The sequence below is a fragment of the Aedes aegypti genome, chromosome 1 (assembly GCF_002204515.2).
Source record: "Aedes aegypti strain LVP_AGWG chromosome 1, AaegL5.0 Primary Assembly, whole genome shotgun sequence".
NCBI classification, from domain to species: Eukaryota; Metazoa; Arthropoda; class Insecta; order Diptera; family Culicidae; genus Aedes; species Aedes aegypti.
This window is the reverse complement of record NC_035107.1, coordinates 142,518,041-142,531,587: the sequence shown is the minus strand read 5'-3', so window position 1 is coordinate 142,531,587 and position 13,547 is coordinate 142,518,041. Positions and strand designations below refer to the sequence as shown.

The 13,547-nt window shown below is 36.0% G+C and overlaps 1 protein-coding gene across 1 annotated transcript in view; it reads right to left on the bottom strand.

Moving 5' to 3' along the window:
• LOC5575872 (delta(24)-sterol reductase) overlaps positions 1-12,987 on the bottom strand; it is a 30,919-nt gene extending 17,932 nt beyond the window's left edge. The window contains exon 1 of the mRNA XM_001655824.2: positions 12,645-12,987. Within this exon, the coding sequence (XP_001655874.2) occupies positions 12,645-12,827 (183 nt within the window). The 5' untranslated portion in view covers positions 12,828-12,987. The remainder of the gene's footprint in view (positions 1-12,644) is intronic.
• Positions 12,988-13,547: the final 560 nt, after the last annotated feature.

Sequence of the window (13,547 nt, the reverse complement as noted above, 5' to 3'; positions counted from 1 at the left end):
TGCTAAGCATTCTGCTGGACGTTATGAGAGTTCCTATCAAAATTATATAATAATCTAGTCCAGAATATTTTGAAGAATCTATCCCAGAAATTTTAGATCCTGTGAGAATAATACCCAGTTTTTTTTTTAAATCTTACTCCGAATTCTCATATTATTAGCTTGAACTGGGATGTGCTAAAATCCTAATCAAGCTTTCACGAAAATCTTGGTCAGAATGTCCAAAATTTACAAAAACCGTGCCTAGGATTCCTTCAGAATCTCACTCAATAATCACTTTCAAATGCCATCTAGAAATCTTTGAAAATGCTAAGTATTTCAAAAGAAACCTACTCATAATTTTATTATAAATTCGTTTAGTGTCCTGGCAAAATGTTACATACCGTTATGTTGCCCTTATAATCTAATGTAATGTAATGTAATCTTGCCCAGGATTCTAAAAAAAATATGAATTGAACTCGTTGAAAATCCTGAATCCTGAAGAAATATCATTTCAAATGGGGATATGCCCCATTCAGTCAAGGAATTTCGTGTCCAGAATTCTGTTCTGAAAGTCTTGTCCAGAATTCTTTAAAAATCCTGTTCAAGATTTTGTAAAAGCCTGCCTTTCTTATAATTCTGTCAAGGATGAATGTCGAAGGATGTCATGGTAGAAACATTGTTAAAACACCCAGAATTTGATATTTAGAATTTGAAGCATTCATAAAATAAAACATCTAAACATCATTCGAACCCTCCGCGAGCCGTACAAAATGAGGTCGCATGTTGGGCAGCCCTGGCTTACGTAAATAACTCTTTTGAGTACAAAACTTCCAATCTTCAAACATAACTCAAGCTAACTCCAACAAAAATAATCTTACAAGTTTGAAGTCAAACAACACAGGCCTTCAAATCTACATGCGTAACCAGTGACCTATCGGACATAATTGAATAAGGTTTACATCCAAACAGACTCAATAAAATACCTCCTACCTAAATCTGCCCATAACTGCATAACAGTCACATTCGACATTTTTGACAAATTTGAGTTAATACCATGGAGAGTCATCAAACGACAAAAACATTCGATCAACTTACTGAAATCTGTGAGATTGTTCTAGAAAATTCTAAAAATATACCAAGTTGTTTTGTCACATTGGTAATTATAATTGCATAACAGTCACATTGAGATTATAAATCACCCTCGTGAAATTTCTATCAGAATTATTTTCTGACTATTTACCTAGTATGCGATATGAGTTGCACAAAATGTCAGCCTCAAATAACCACTTTTGAGTGCCTGGTAATTTTTTGAAATTTTAGTTTCCTCCCATACTGCCATAAAATACACCACGGTGCTCCCCTGACCGTTATTATCAGAAAAAAATCTCCATCAAATCTGTGCTCACCAGTCGATTTCTATAGCTAAGCTGCATGTCTGGGCAAAATTTCAAAAAAATCGTAGGGCCCGTTTTACAGCTACGCCCTTTTTATTGTATAAGTCTACTAATTCAAAGGAAATCTGAGATATTTGAACGGATTTTCATTGGCCGTAATTACCAGAAGAAATATACCATCAAAATTTGGTTCAAAGTTGGTTTGTTTAGTTATTTGTAACCTTTTGGTGGAGTTTTGAATGAGAAAATAGGCGAAATTTGAAGTTACGCTCTTTTTGAGGTGTAACCATTGAAAACACTAATTTCAAATGGATTAATTAGGCATTCTAATACCGATAAGCATTTTCAAATAATTTCAATGACATATTGTAACTACATGCCGCCAAAGTATTTTACAATTGATCAAATTTTCATAGGCTCAAGCGCTGTAAGGCATAACGGAGCAATTTTTGTGATATTATTATTAGTCAAAAAATATTGTTATAGCCCAACTAGCCACCCATTTGGCTGTTCCGGCTAACATTATACTGCGCTAGAACTTAAACTTCAATCGCTTAGTAATGGACTATTGGGTAAACTATGGAACTCTAGACCACTGTCAATACTTTTGTGATCATTTGTAGCATACATTACTACATTTAGATTTTGCACGAATCTACAATATTTCCTTTGGGTTCCCCGGTATTTTCGATTACACAAACCGATAAGAGCCCAGGATAAAAACAATAGTGAAAGAAATGTATACATCAATTTACTCATTCACAGGCTAACTCGCGAAGAGAAAGCATCAGTACTTGAACTACGCTTAAGAGAAGTATGAAACATGCGTTATTATTTGGTTTAATTGATTTCAAAATCATGACACTTGCAGAGCTTAATGTTACATATCTTCCTTATGTATCAAAACTCTCTTTAGAATATTTTAAACCTTAACCCCGAGTTTCATTTCCCGGAATTTATTTATCCCGAGTTTCATCACACTGAACGCACTGTTACGGTGAATGCTATTGTCCCGAATATATTATTACCTTGAACGATATTATCCCGTGATAATGAAATTCTAAGTAATGATATTCTTGGAACTGGAACTCACGGTGATTGTCTTCAGGTATTCGGGCTAATGGATCTCAAAGTTAAAGGGTATATTTGAAAAAAAAAAAAATTAAATATGATAAACATATAGTTGTTCATGGATTCTACGTTAATTCCAGTTTTGGTTACCGGAAAATTGTAAATTGTTCTGTGGCCCTGTTGATTACCTGCCGGTCTACCTACAATAATATGGTTTGAATCCTACACAAACTGAAGATTTATATGTGAACTTTATTTTTTTGATTGCTAGTTGTGCTTGTGAAGTAATGACACACCAGCTGCTATGACCCTTTACAAACGAAAAAAATCATATTTTGGGAGCTACACAAAGTTTTTCAAACTGACAAAGACAAACAGTCAATATTAAACTTTGTAAATGCTATGATTTTGAAATCAATTAAACAAAATAATAAAGGATGTTCTAAACTTTGCATTACATTCTCCCATTTTGAATCACTGCTTTCTGCTAACTTAACTCTTTAAGTACTTCTTGACGTATGCTTCGAATTTGATATACAATAGGTAGCAATCAGTAGCATTTAAAATAATCTGAATCGTGAGTAAATTGGTTTACCAACCAATCCAGAATATTGTGCTACAAGAACTAATTTGGTTACATGATGAAATCAGCTCCGTTATGCCTTAAAGCACTTGAGCCTATGGAAAATCAACTGATAGTGAAAGATTTTTGTGGCATGTGAGTGCAATGTGTCATTGAAAACATTTGAACATGCTCAACAGTATTAGAATGCCTAATTATTCTATTTGAAATTAGTGTTTTCAAGGGTTACACCTCAAAAAGGGCGTAACTTCAAATTTCGCCTATTTTCTCATTCAATACTCCACCAAGAATTACAAATAACTAAACAAACGAACTTTGAACCAAATTTTTATGGTATATTTCTTCTGGTAATCACGGCCAATGAAAATCCGTTCAAATATCTCAGATTTCCTGTGAATTAGTAGACTTATATAATAAAAAGGGCATAACTGCAAAACGGGCCCTACGATTTTTTTTGAAATTTTGCCCAGACATGCAGCTTAGCTATAGAAATCGACTGGTGAGCACATATTTGATGGAGATTTTTTTCTGATAATGACGGTCAGGGGAACACCGTGACACACTGTTATTCAATTTACTCAATGCCTACTATTGCTGAATGTTAAAAATATGCAGTTATGGGCAGTAAAGTGGCGAGTTCAACGATTGCTTCCGGTTTTCTGAAAATTTCTTTGAGTCGAATTCACAGGCGTAATAAAACATCTATCAGAAATTAACCCATTATAGCCAATGGTAGCTCAGAATAGGTTTTGTTATTCATAGTTGTTGTTATCAGGTATCATCTATCAGAAGGCCGGCTTCAGAGGCTCCCGCCATTTGGGAGATTTGTGCCATCGCCATATTTGAGCCTATTTCATCATCTACCCGATGGAAGAGAAAAGGGAAGGGAAAGATGGGAGGAAATAGGAGTGGGGTCCCTTGAAGAAGGAAGATCGCATGAGTGAATTGAGAGCAATGGGTTCGAACAGCGTCCTAAAAAGGGCACTGCAAAACGCATGAGCGTAAAGAGAGCCTATAGCTCACTACCACAGCGGGTTAAGAATGACAGAATGTCCTTAAGATTCAGGCTTCTGAATTCAGTTTCACTTTCAGTGTTTACCAAGTAATTGGAATCGCATTTGCGCAAAAACTGGACAGTTACATATCAGGTGATACGAAGTTTCATAGTCGGAGTCACAAGTATCACACACAAATGATTCAGCACGCTGAATATTTGCCATGTGATAGTTGAGTTGGCCAAGAATTTATCTGAAGCTTCACCCAGCACTTCGAAATAGGAAAAGTTGGCTCAGGGCCAATGAGCATGACTTCATGCTCCATCGCGAGCTAGCTCATCAGCCAATTTATTTTCAGCGATGGAAGAATGGCCAGGTACCCATACAAGGTTTACAAACTTGACTGATTTCAATTCCTCAATTTGAGTTCGAAATGCGATTACAAGCTTCGAGCTATCAAGTCCATCCTTTGGAGATGGCCCAATTTTGATTGGATTGTTCTCACTTCGCCCTTTTGCCACCACACAAGACATCCATATGCCAATATTGGTCGAACAACTGTTGTGTAAATTCATTTGATATACTTGGGTTTGAGGCCCCAGGTTTTACCAAAGGTTCGTCGGCATTTACCGAAGGCCATGCCAATATGGCATCGAAAGACACGTTATCAAAGGTACCCTCAATATCCAAGAAACCACCCAAGCAGGATTGCTTCTGAGCGAATGCTTTCTCAATATCGTATACAACTTTGTGTAAAAGAGTCACAATGGACTTTCCAGATTGGTAAGCATGTTGATTCACATGAAGAGGCATGTTTGCCAAATAAACATCACGGATGTGATGATCGATAGTACGTTCCTGTCATGAATCTGGATAAACTGGATAAACTTTACAGTAATATCACGCCAGGATCTGGGAATATACTCGGTAGCAAAACTGTTCACAAGTAGATTTTTTAAAACGTGTTTGATAAACTCAAATCCCTTTTGGAGCAGAACAGGATAAATCCCATCCGCTCCTGGAGATTTGAAAGGAGCAGAGGCGTCGCGTGGCCTCATTGTCAACCTGTGCACTTCTAAATTAGTATCATTTTATTTTTGTCATTATTAGGTATACCTTGGATTCAAACTATTTTTAATAAAAATTTCTGTTCAAATATAATTTTCTTCTAATGTTTCAGTTGTTTGAAAACGTTCAAGATAACATATGCAATTCGGGTTGTTGAGTTTGATTTATCAATTACACCAATAGTTTTTCTATTTTACCAATTTTTCACGATCGTGGGCAAATTGTAAATTTGAACATAAAAATAATTCTAACACTGTTCGACAAAAAATTTTTTTTGGGTGGATCAGGGACGCGTTTATTAGACCAACCAGCCCATATAAATATAACAGACACATAAATTTTCCGTAGTCGTCGTATCCTTGTTGAAATCAAATGTTACTGGATTGCATTGCTCATTGCTTTATCTAATGGAGCAAAGAATAAAATCCTAATCAAGCTTCTTTTTGAACCTATAATAACTAATATATAATGAACCAGATGTATGAAATAGAAAAAAGTAGTATTTATATGGTGCACATCCTCACGTACTTGCTTGATGATCGTTAACACTCCAAATTCATATACAAAATAGATGCCAATATTCTTCTGTAATGGTGCACGTTTCCCTGAAGTCATCCAGTGCTAAAAAAATTGATTTGACAAATTCAATGGTTGTATAATTGAATTTAAAAACATATTGATATTTTGCTTATTACACGTTTTGTGATTAAAATGCCAAATTTTCAAGCTGTATCAAAAAATAATCCAGGGGTGCTGCAAATCATTTGAAAACGGCCTCTTTCTATACTTTTCTTGCACTTCAAGACCCATATAAACGCGTCCCTGATCCATCCAAAAATTTTTTTTGTCGAACAGTGTAATTATGCGGGTCATTAGTAACGATTTCAGCAGCACTGACGAATTGAATTACTGTTCAGTAACGATCAGTATTATTTTTTCATTTCATTTCAAAAATAAATACTTTTTAAGTGCATCTCGAAAAAAAGTCAAAATGTGTTTTCACATTTCAAATGTGAAAAAATAAATAAATAAATAAGATACTCAAAAAAATGTTTGAGCTATCAAACATACTTCAGATTTTATTATTTTCTTCTTGCTTTGTATGAGAAATATAGTAAAATTTTTATTTTGAAAATTGACCATACTTTTTTTTCTATCAAACAAAAATATTTCAGGGTTTTTTTTTTGAAGATTGTGATTACATAATAGTAGCATTCCTAACTATAGGTCGCTTTGTTTCTATTCGCCCTACTTCTTCTGTTTATTTAATAATACTTATACTTATACTTATTTATAATTTATACATCCAAAATTATATAAGATTTTCGTAGTAGCATCGACGCTTTATATTTTCATGAATATATGAAGTACAAAATCAACGTTGAATTGAAGTATACTTTAAGAGGTCCTGAAGTTATCAGGATCAAAATTGGGTTTTTAAGTTCAAATGAAAGGTGGCTCATATTACCCCGTAAGACCATATTGCCCCTCCTTACCCTACTTAGTGCACGCATCATGAAATATGCTGACTTTTAAAACATACTACAAGCGTGAAGATGCTGGGGTTGACGAAGGACGCGACCGCTCTTGAGGTAGTTTTCTGGTTGTCATCTGATTGGCCACCGTAAGTACCACCGTGCTAATGCTGCATGTTATCAGCGCGGGTTTTAACCAGTAAACAACAAAAAGCAGCAGCGTGAGTACTGAGTGCCAAGCCAACTAGCAAATACTTCCTACCACCAGCCGCCAGAAAAATCACGCTTGCACTTCACACTACAAGCGTGAGAGCAAGCAAAATGGATCTCTCTCGTGGACTGATTTCTCTCTTGTCTCGCCATCCGCACGCTCGAACTGATCAAATTTGTTGATGTAACAAAACTGTGCACCGGCCAGAGTTGACGCTTTGGCTACTAACACACTGGCATTTGTAGTTCAAAAAGCTTTCTACCACATATGCAGGATTGCGTGTACGATACAAGGCAGCGCGTTTCCAGATGAGAGTGCACGCGTTGGTTTCGTCACAGCAGCAAAGTGTAGCATGGAACAAAATGTTGTGGAGCATACATCGCGCGAAGCGCGTTAGGAAAATTAGGTCTCAGATTGCATGAACCAGCTATTGCAGTTCATTTGCTTAGCAAAAATTTAATAATTGATAGGTGAAAATTGTGTTGCAACCTATCAGCAATAGAAAAAACATGAAATGGGATAAATTTTGTTGGAAGAATTATTATAAAAGCAGTACATATTGTAGGTGGTTTGGATGAACGAATTGCCGCCTGTGCAGTGCAAATGTTGCACATGCGGACGCGACGCCTGTGGAAAGGAGCAAAACTATTAAGTGCCCATTGAATCGACCGAGGCCAGAGACTCGTAACTACATGAAAAGATATATGGATCATTCATAGATGCTATGTCCACACATCCGGGGAAGTGTGTATTGAATAAACATTCTAAAACTTCTTCATCAGAAGAAGTAAAGTCACCATTCGGTAGCCGAATTTCATTCACTTGGAAATTCTTAGATTTTGCAAGGATTTTGTTCAGCCGACTGACTTCACTCAAACTGGAAACATTTGTATAAAGGTTTTTCAAGCCGGATCGTTCAGCAGAACGAAGAGCCTTCTTGTAAGCCTTGCAAGCCGAGTTGAACGACTCTGATCCAGCTAAACGGCGTCTGTTCCAACTCCTTCTATATTGTTTCCTGAGTTTAGTCAGATCGGAATTCCATCATGGGGTCCCTCTTCTAGTCTTCACAGACTGCAGAGGACATGCTTTTTCAAAAGCTTCCATAGTGTAGGATGTTGTAGTATCAACGGCATCAGCTAAATCACTTGGATTTTCAATGAACGGAGAATATCCATGAAATTTGTTTCCAACAAATTCAGGGTAGAGTTCCCAGTTTGTTGTCCGGGGATTCCTAAAACGCAAAGTCTGCGCAGTTACATTTGAATGTTCAAAGAAGATGTAGTGATGGTCAGATAATGATTCCTCATCTGAAACATGCCAAGTCAACTCGTGACTGATTCCATTCGAGCAGAGCGTTATGTCTAACACTTCTTCTCTATTAGAAACCATGAAGGTTGGGCGATTGCCTGTGTTAAGTAATCCAAGATCTGTAGTACTTAAGTATTCCATCAGACTGGAGCCTCTCAAATTGATATCTGAGCGGAAGGCCTTTTGTTACGCAGTGTACGACAACTCGTTTGAAGTCATCCGTTGGGGATGGTTCATCATGTGGTAAACATACCGAACAATAGACGTATTTCCTGTTGAGGTCACCAACAGAAACATCGATTGTGACAGCACAAGCATCTCTGGTAGTTAACTCAGAAATCGTAGTTGTTGTTAACGCACATTCCAGCGTCTGTGGGGTCGGTGCGATGACTAATCCATTTGGAGACATCCTTTTCATAATTAGTGGTAGTGGATTATTGGATGCTGGCTTTCACTAAGTTCTGTGAGCTTATTTGACTTGCATAATGACGAAAACTGGAACTTATCTAGAACCAAATCTATATGAACTGGCGTCACAATGTAACTCAGTATCTGCATGTGGATCAAAAATCGCTCATATTGGCGCTGAAATCAATTTTTCTTCCAAAATTTCGAATGAATTAATTTGTTTTTCTTCAAAACGAAACACTGCATCTTTTTTAAGTGAATTATATAAAAGCCGTGCAAAAACAGCACATTTTTTTGATAAATTTCCTGAAATAACTCATCAATCAAAGGAATCTATGAACATCCTTTAAGTTTTAAAGAATTGGAAAATTTTTAACATTATCTATGTGACATGAATTTGGTTTTCTTCCTTTATTATTGACTGTATATCCTAAGTAATCTATTTCTTCGAAATAGTTCTTGGATAACCATAAACAGCCGTTGTACTCAAAATTTGGAAGAGTATAATTGAATAAGCCCGTATGAGTACGAACCGTGTTCATAACCGTCCGAAAAGTTAATGGTGAAGTTCTGAAAACCTATATTCAAAAGAGTTCATGTATAACAATAAAACGGGCATTGGACTCAAGACTTGACAGTACCTATTGACTGTTTAACGATAAACTTGCGACGATCGACGTGCCACCATATCTCATACAACGGACGCTATTAGAACTAACTTGGAGGTGATGATTTGGAGGTTATTTGGCAAGTTGGAGGTTAAAATCACCTCCAAACACTAGCGATTTTGCGGTGGGATGTTGACGTTTGATCACGAATACATTTTCATGCTCGTATATGAGTATAAATGTTGTTTGTAAACCGTCTAAAGATTATTGGTTGAGCTTGTAGATCTGAAGGCCTGATTCTCACGGAGTACGTGGCTAACCTACATGGAGAACATAAGTACCATATGGAATCCTAATTTTTTCAGCTCGTGATATTTCATAAGACTTGCTTTTTGATGACTGTTCCATGCTGTGTAGTACACAGTGTGTAAACAGTAGGGTGCGGCTTATTTTTCAAAAGTTCTCAAAACCAAAAATTCGTGTGCTCTACTGAATTCAAATCACATTAAAAGAGAAACCTCAAAATCTGAGCCAAAAATATTAACATTTAGAGGTGGCGCAAGCGTCTTGAAGGTGAATTTTCAAGTTATAAAAAATGACCTTCAGTGAAGTAAACAAAACTTTGTTATTTTTCAACCGATTTTGAAACTTTTAGCATCAATACCTTCAAAATTAAATTTATGAAAACTTTGTAGAACATCAAATTTGTCTAAAATAAAAAAAATTGGTTAAAAGTAATTTTTTCAATTTTTTTCCCATTTTACTAAAAATTTCAAATTTGTTTGACCATAACTTCATGATTACTCAACCGATTCCAAATCTTTTTACATGCTTTTGAAGTTAATTTAATTGTTTTTAAACCTTTCATACATCACATTTCACTAAAAATGTCTTGAACAAGTTATTCAGCAAAAACTGCACAAAAACAACAACAAAACGAAAAAAGAAAGTTTTTTTTTTAAATTTTTGCCACACAGTTAAAAATAATGAAGATTACACGTCATGTAAACTTCATTTATGCGATGTAAACATGACGTCATGTAAATTTAAGTCTGAAATCATGTAAAAATGTGTTATATGTCATGTAATCACTCAGAATCCTGCTGGATTACATGACATATAATTGAAGTTTACATGACATATCATGTAAATATTCATGATATTCCACGCTCCAATTATGTGCATTATATGTCTCAGAAATTTACACGTTTCGTTCGAACTGTGCAGTTGAATATTATCTCTAAAGCTGAAACTGGGTTTTCGCATATGTTAAACCTTTGGAAGGACTTTGCAACAAATTTTAAATAATTTTGAAACAAAAATATTTTTGGATGTGTAAAAATTATATGCACTAAATTCAATTCGTAATTAAGGCAAGATGCTTTATAGAGTGCTTCGTGAAGCCCAAGCAGGACGGTTCGGTTTTGCGTCGTCCGATAAATTTTGCCTTTTTTTTCTTTTTCCTGTTTTGGAGCGTCTTGCTAGGTAGTGCTTCGTGAAGGCCAAGCAGGACGGTTCGATTTTGCGTCGGCAAATAGGTTTTGCTCACGGTTTCGCGCGTGGTTTCGTCGCCGATTTTTTTCCCTGTTTTGGAGCGTATAAGGCAATCCATGAGACAGATGCAATCAGCTGGTATTTTTTGTTTACCTTGTGCTTTTGACGTTTCGCAATCGGAGTGACTTTCGATTACAAAGGAAAATGTAAAGCTCCGATAACACTCGCATGATTTGTTTACTCTTTCATTTCGGTTGCATTCACACTTTTAGTTGTCAGTCCTATCACGAAAAGTCCTCATGGATAGCCTTATTGCTGGGTAGGTATTTGGGAAGGCCCAAGAAAGACGGTTTGTTTTCAGGACGCCAAGAAGTTTTGCTGTCAGTGTCAGTTTTGTGTTCAGTCGAGAATGGATTACCAACTGATGAGTTCGTTTCATGCTTATGATAACACATTTTTTCTTGAAAGCGTATTTTTTATGTAATATTAAAACAAACTGTGTATGGTTCGTCACCATAAGTGTCGGCATTATGCTTTTTTCTTATACAATTTAAATATACATATATTTTTCTCTTTTTGACTTTATTAAAAATTATCTTTTGAATTGTTCGACATTGTGAATGTTGACGTATTTTTTAAAACTTCAACCATATCGAGACAAAATGCACAGTAATACTCATATTTAATTTTCAAACAAATTATGTATGGTTCGTCACTACAAGTGTCGGCATTATTCCTGTTTCATATAATTTAAAATATATACATGTAATTTTCAGTTTTCGTCATTAATAAAAACGTCTTTTGAATTGTTCGATATTATAGATGTTGACGTATTTTTTAAAGCTTCTACCAAAAACTTCTCGAGACAAAAATACAAAACTAGCTTTAAATATAAGTCGTATAAATATACGACTTATATTTTAAGCTTGTCCATAGATCGCATCATCGACCAGAGGTGACTCCCAGATCTTCTCCTCCCTCACTAATAAACACCTTTCCCGTGGTGATTGTGGAGATGCAGAGGTATTCTCGGTCTCTAGAAGCAACAACCATTACACCCTAACATTCCTTCCCCATCCCAACTGACTGTAAGGACTTGGCCGGCGCCGTTATTGATCAATAATATTAGATCTGCTAAAATTGCATTTCAAGAGTTTAGCGGAAACTCCCATCCCATATTCATTTGGATCGTAGTGCAACTCTTACCAGTTCCGATCAATCACGGAGTAGCAACCATTGACATGTACAGTCAGTCTATGCTATGCTATGCGTAATTAAGGCAAGATGCTTTATAGCTTTAAGTTTTATAGAAAAAGAAATGCAATTTCAGGCGAAAAAACTTAAGTAATCCAAAGAAATTTGATTTTTTTTCATTGAAAAATCATGTTTTTGGGTAGTTTTTGTTGAATAACTAACTCAAAACCATGTTTTAGAAAAATGTGATGTATGAACAGCTTGACAACAACTAAATTTGCTTCAAACACATGTAAAACGATTTGAAATCGATTGAGTATTAATGAAGGAAAACTGTGGATAAAAGTATTTTTAAGCAAGACTTGTTTCCATTCAAGACAAATTTGATGTTCTACAAAGTTTTTCATAAATTAAATCTGGAAAAAATAGTGCTAAAAGTTTCAAAATTGGTTGAAAAATAACAAAGTTATGTTTACTTCACTGAAGGTCATTTTTTATAACTTGAAAATTCACCTTCAAGACGCTTGCGTCACTTCTAAATGTTAATATTTTTGGCTCAGATTTTGAGGTTTCTTTTTTAATGCGATTTGAATTCAGTAGAGTACACGAATTTTTGGTTTTGAGAACTTTTGAAAAATAAGCCGCACCCTAGTAAACAGGTTACAAAATATTGGTATAGATACCTAACTAAAAAGGACAAATCAATCCGAAATGCCGATAGATTGAAATATTTGAAAACAATCATAAAACTTAGTTCGAGGTTGATCAATATCTCTTGTCAGACATTGTTATGTATCTAACCTCCAAAAGTCTTTCAAAATGCAAATTATTTGCAATATTCTTGTTCCTTACTTACCTGTTTTTGGATGCCGGCCACCTTGGCATCATGTCGCTTTGGTGCTGAATGTAGATTGAAGATTATTTTACTTCTTACACTGTAGAACAGATTGTACAGAAATGATGCTGGCAGTAGGAAAAACACCACTATTATCCACCGATAGTCTATGAGAAGAATTTCAGTCAGAGTTTTGTGCGGCATTTTGGACGTTCTAATATCACTGCGCTCACGAAACTGATTGCCGGATGCAGAGCTCCAGGCAGATAAACCGATGGAGAATGAAGAGAGAGCGAACTTAAGTGGCAATGACCTAACCGCGAGGTGGTTCAAAACGCAAGTGAATTAAATCTGCGAATGCGCTCACGGGAGCAGTTTCTTTTTTTGTGCAATTTTATTTTTGTCGTTGATTGCCGATTTTTGTTATTGCACTCTGCTCCATTCACGCTCCCTGTTTATATTTATCAATTCCAGACCGTGTAGAGCCATTCGCCGTCTAGTATTGCATCCCGAGCGTCTCAATCGAATCAATTGCATGGTGGTGTATGTATGGTCTTATCCACTGGTGTACTAAACCAGCTCGGTCGAGAAATTTTGACACTAGAGCGGGTCCAGATCACGTGGCGACCATACGGGAGCGTGCCCCGCTCAAGTGTCACAATTCTCAGACCGAGCAAATTTAGTACACCGGTGGATTAGACCATACCTACGGATTTTCAATCTTATCATTATCATACGGGTAGGTATGATTTTATAAAATAATCAGGTAAACATTAGCAGAAGTCTACAGTCAAACATTAGCAGAAGTCTACAGTAAAACGTATAATACTCCAATAGTTCCATAAGGGGTGTCCGGTTAGCCCAATGAGCAAGGTTTCGAAGTAGGGGAAGATGGCCCAATACGCACTGATGGGGTAAAATGAC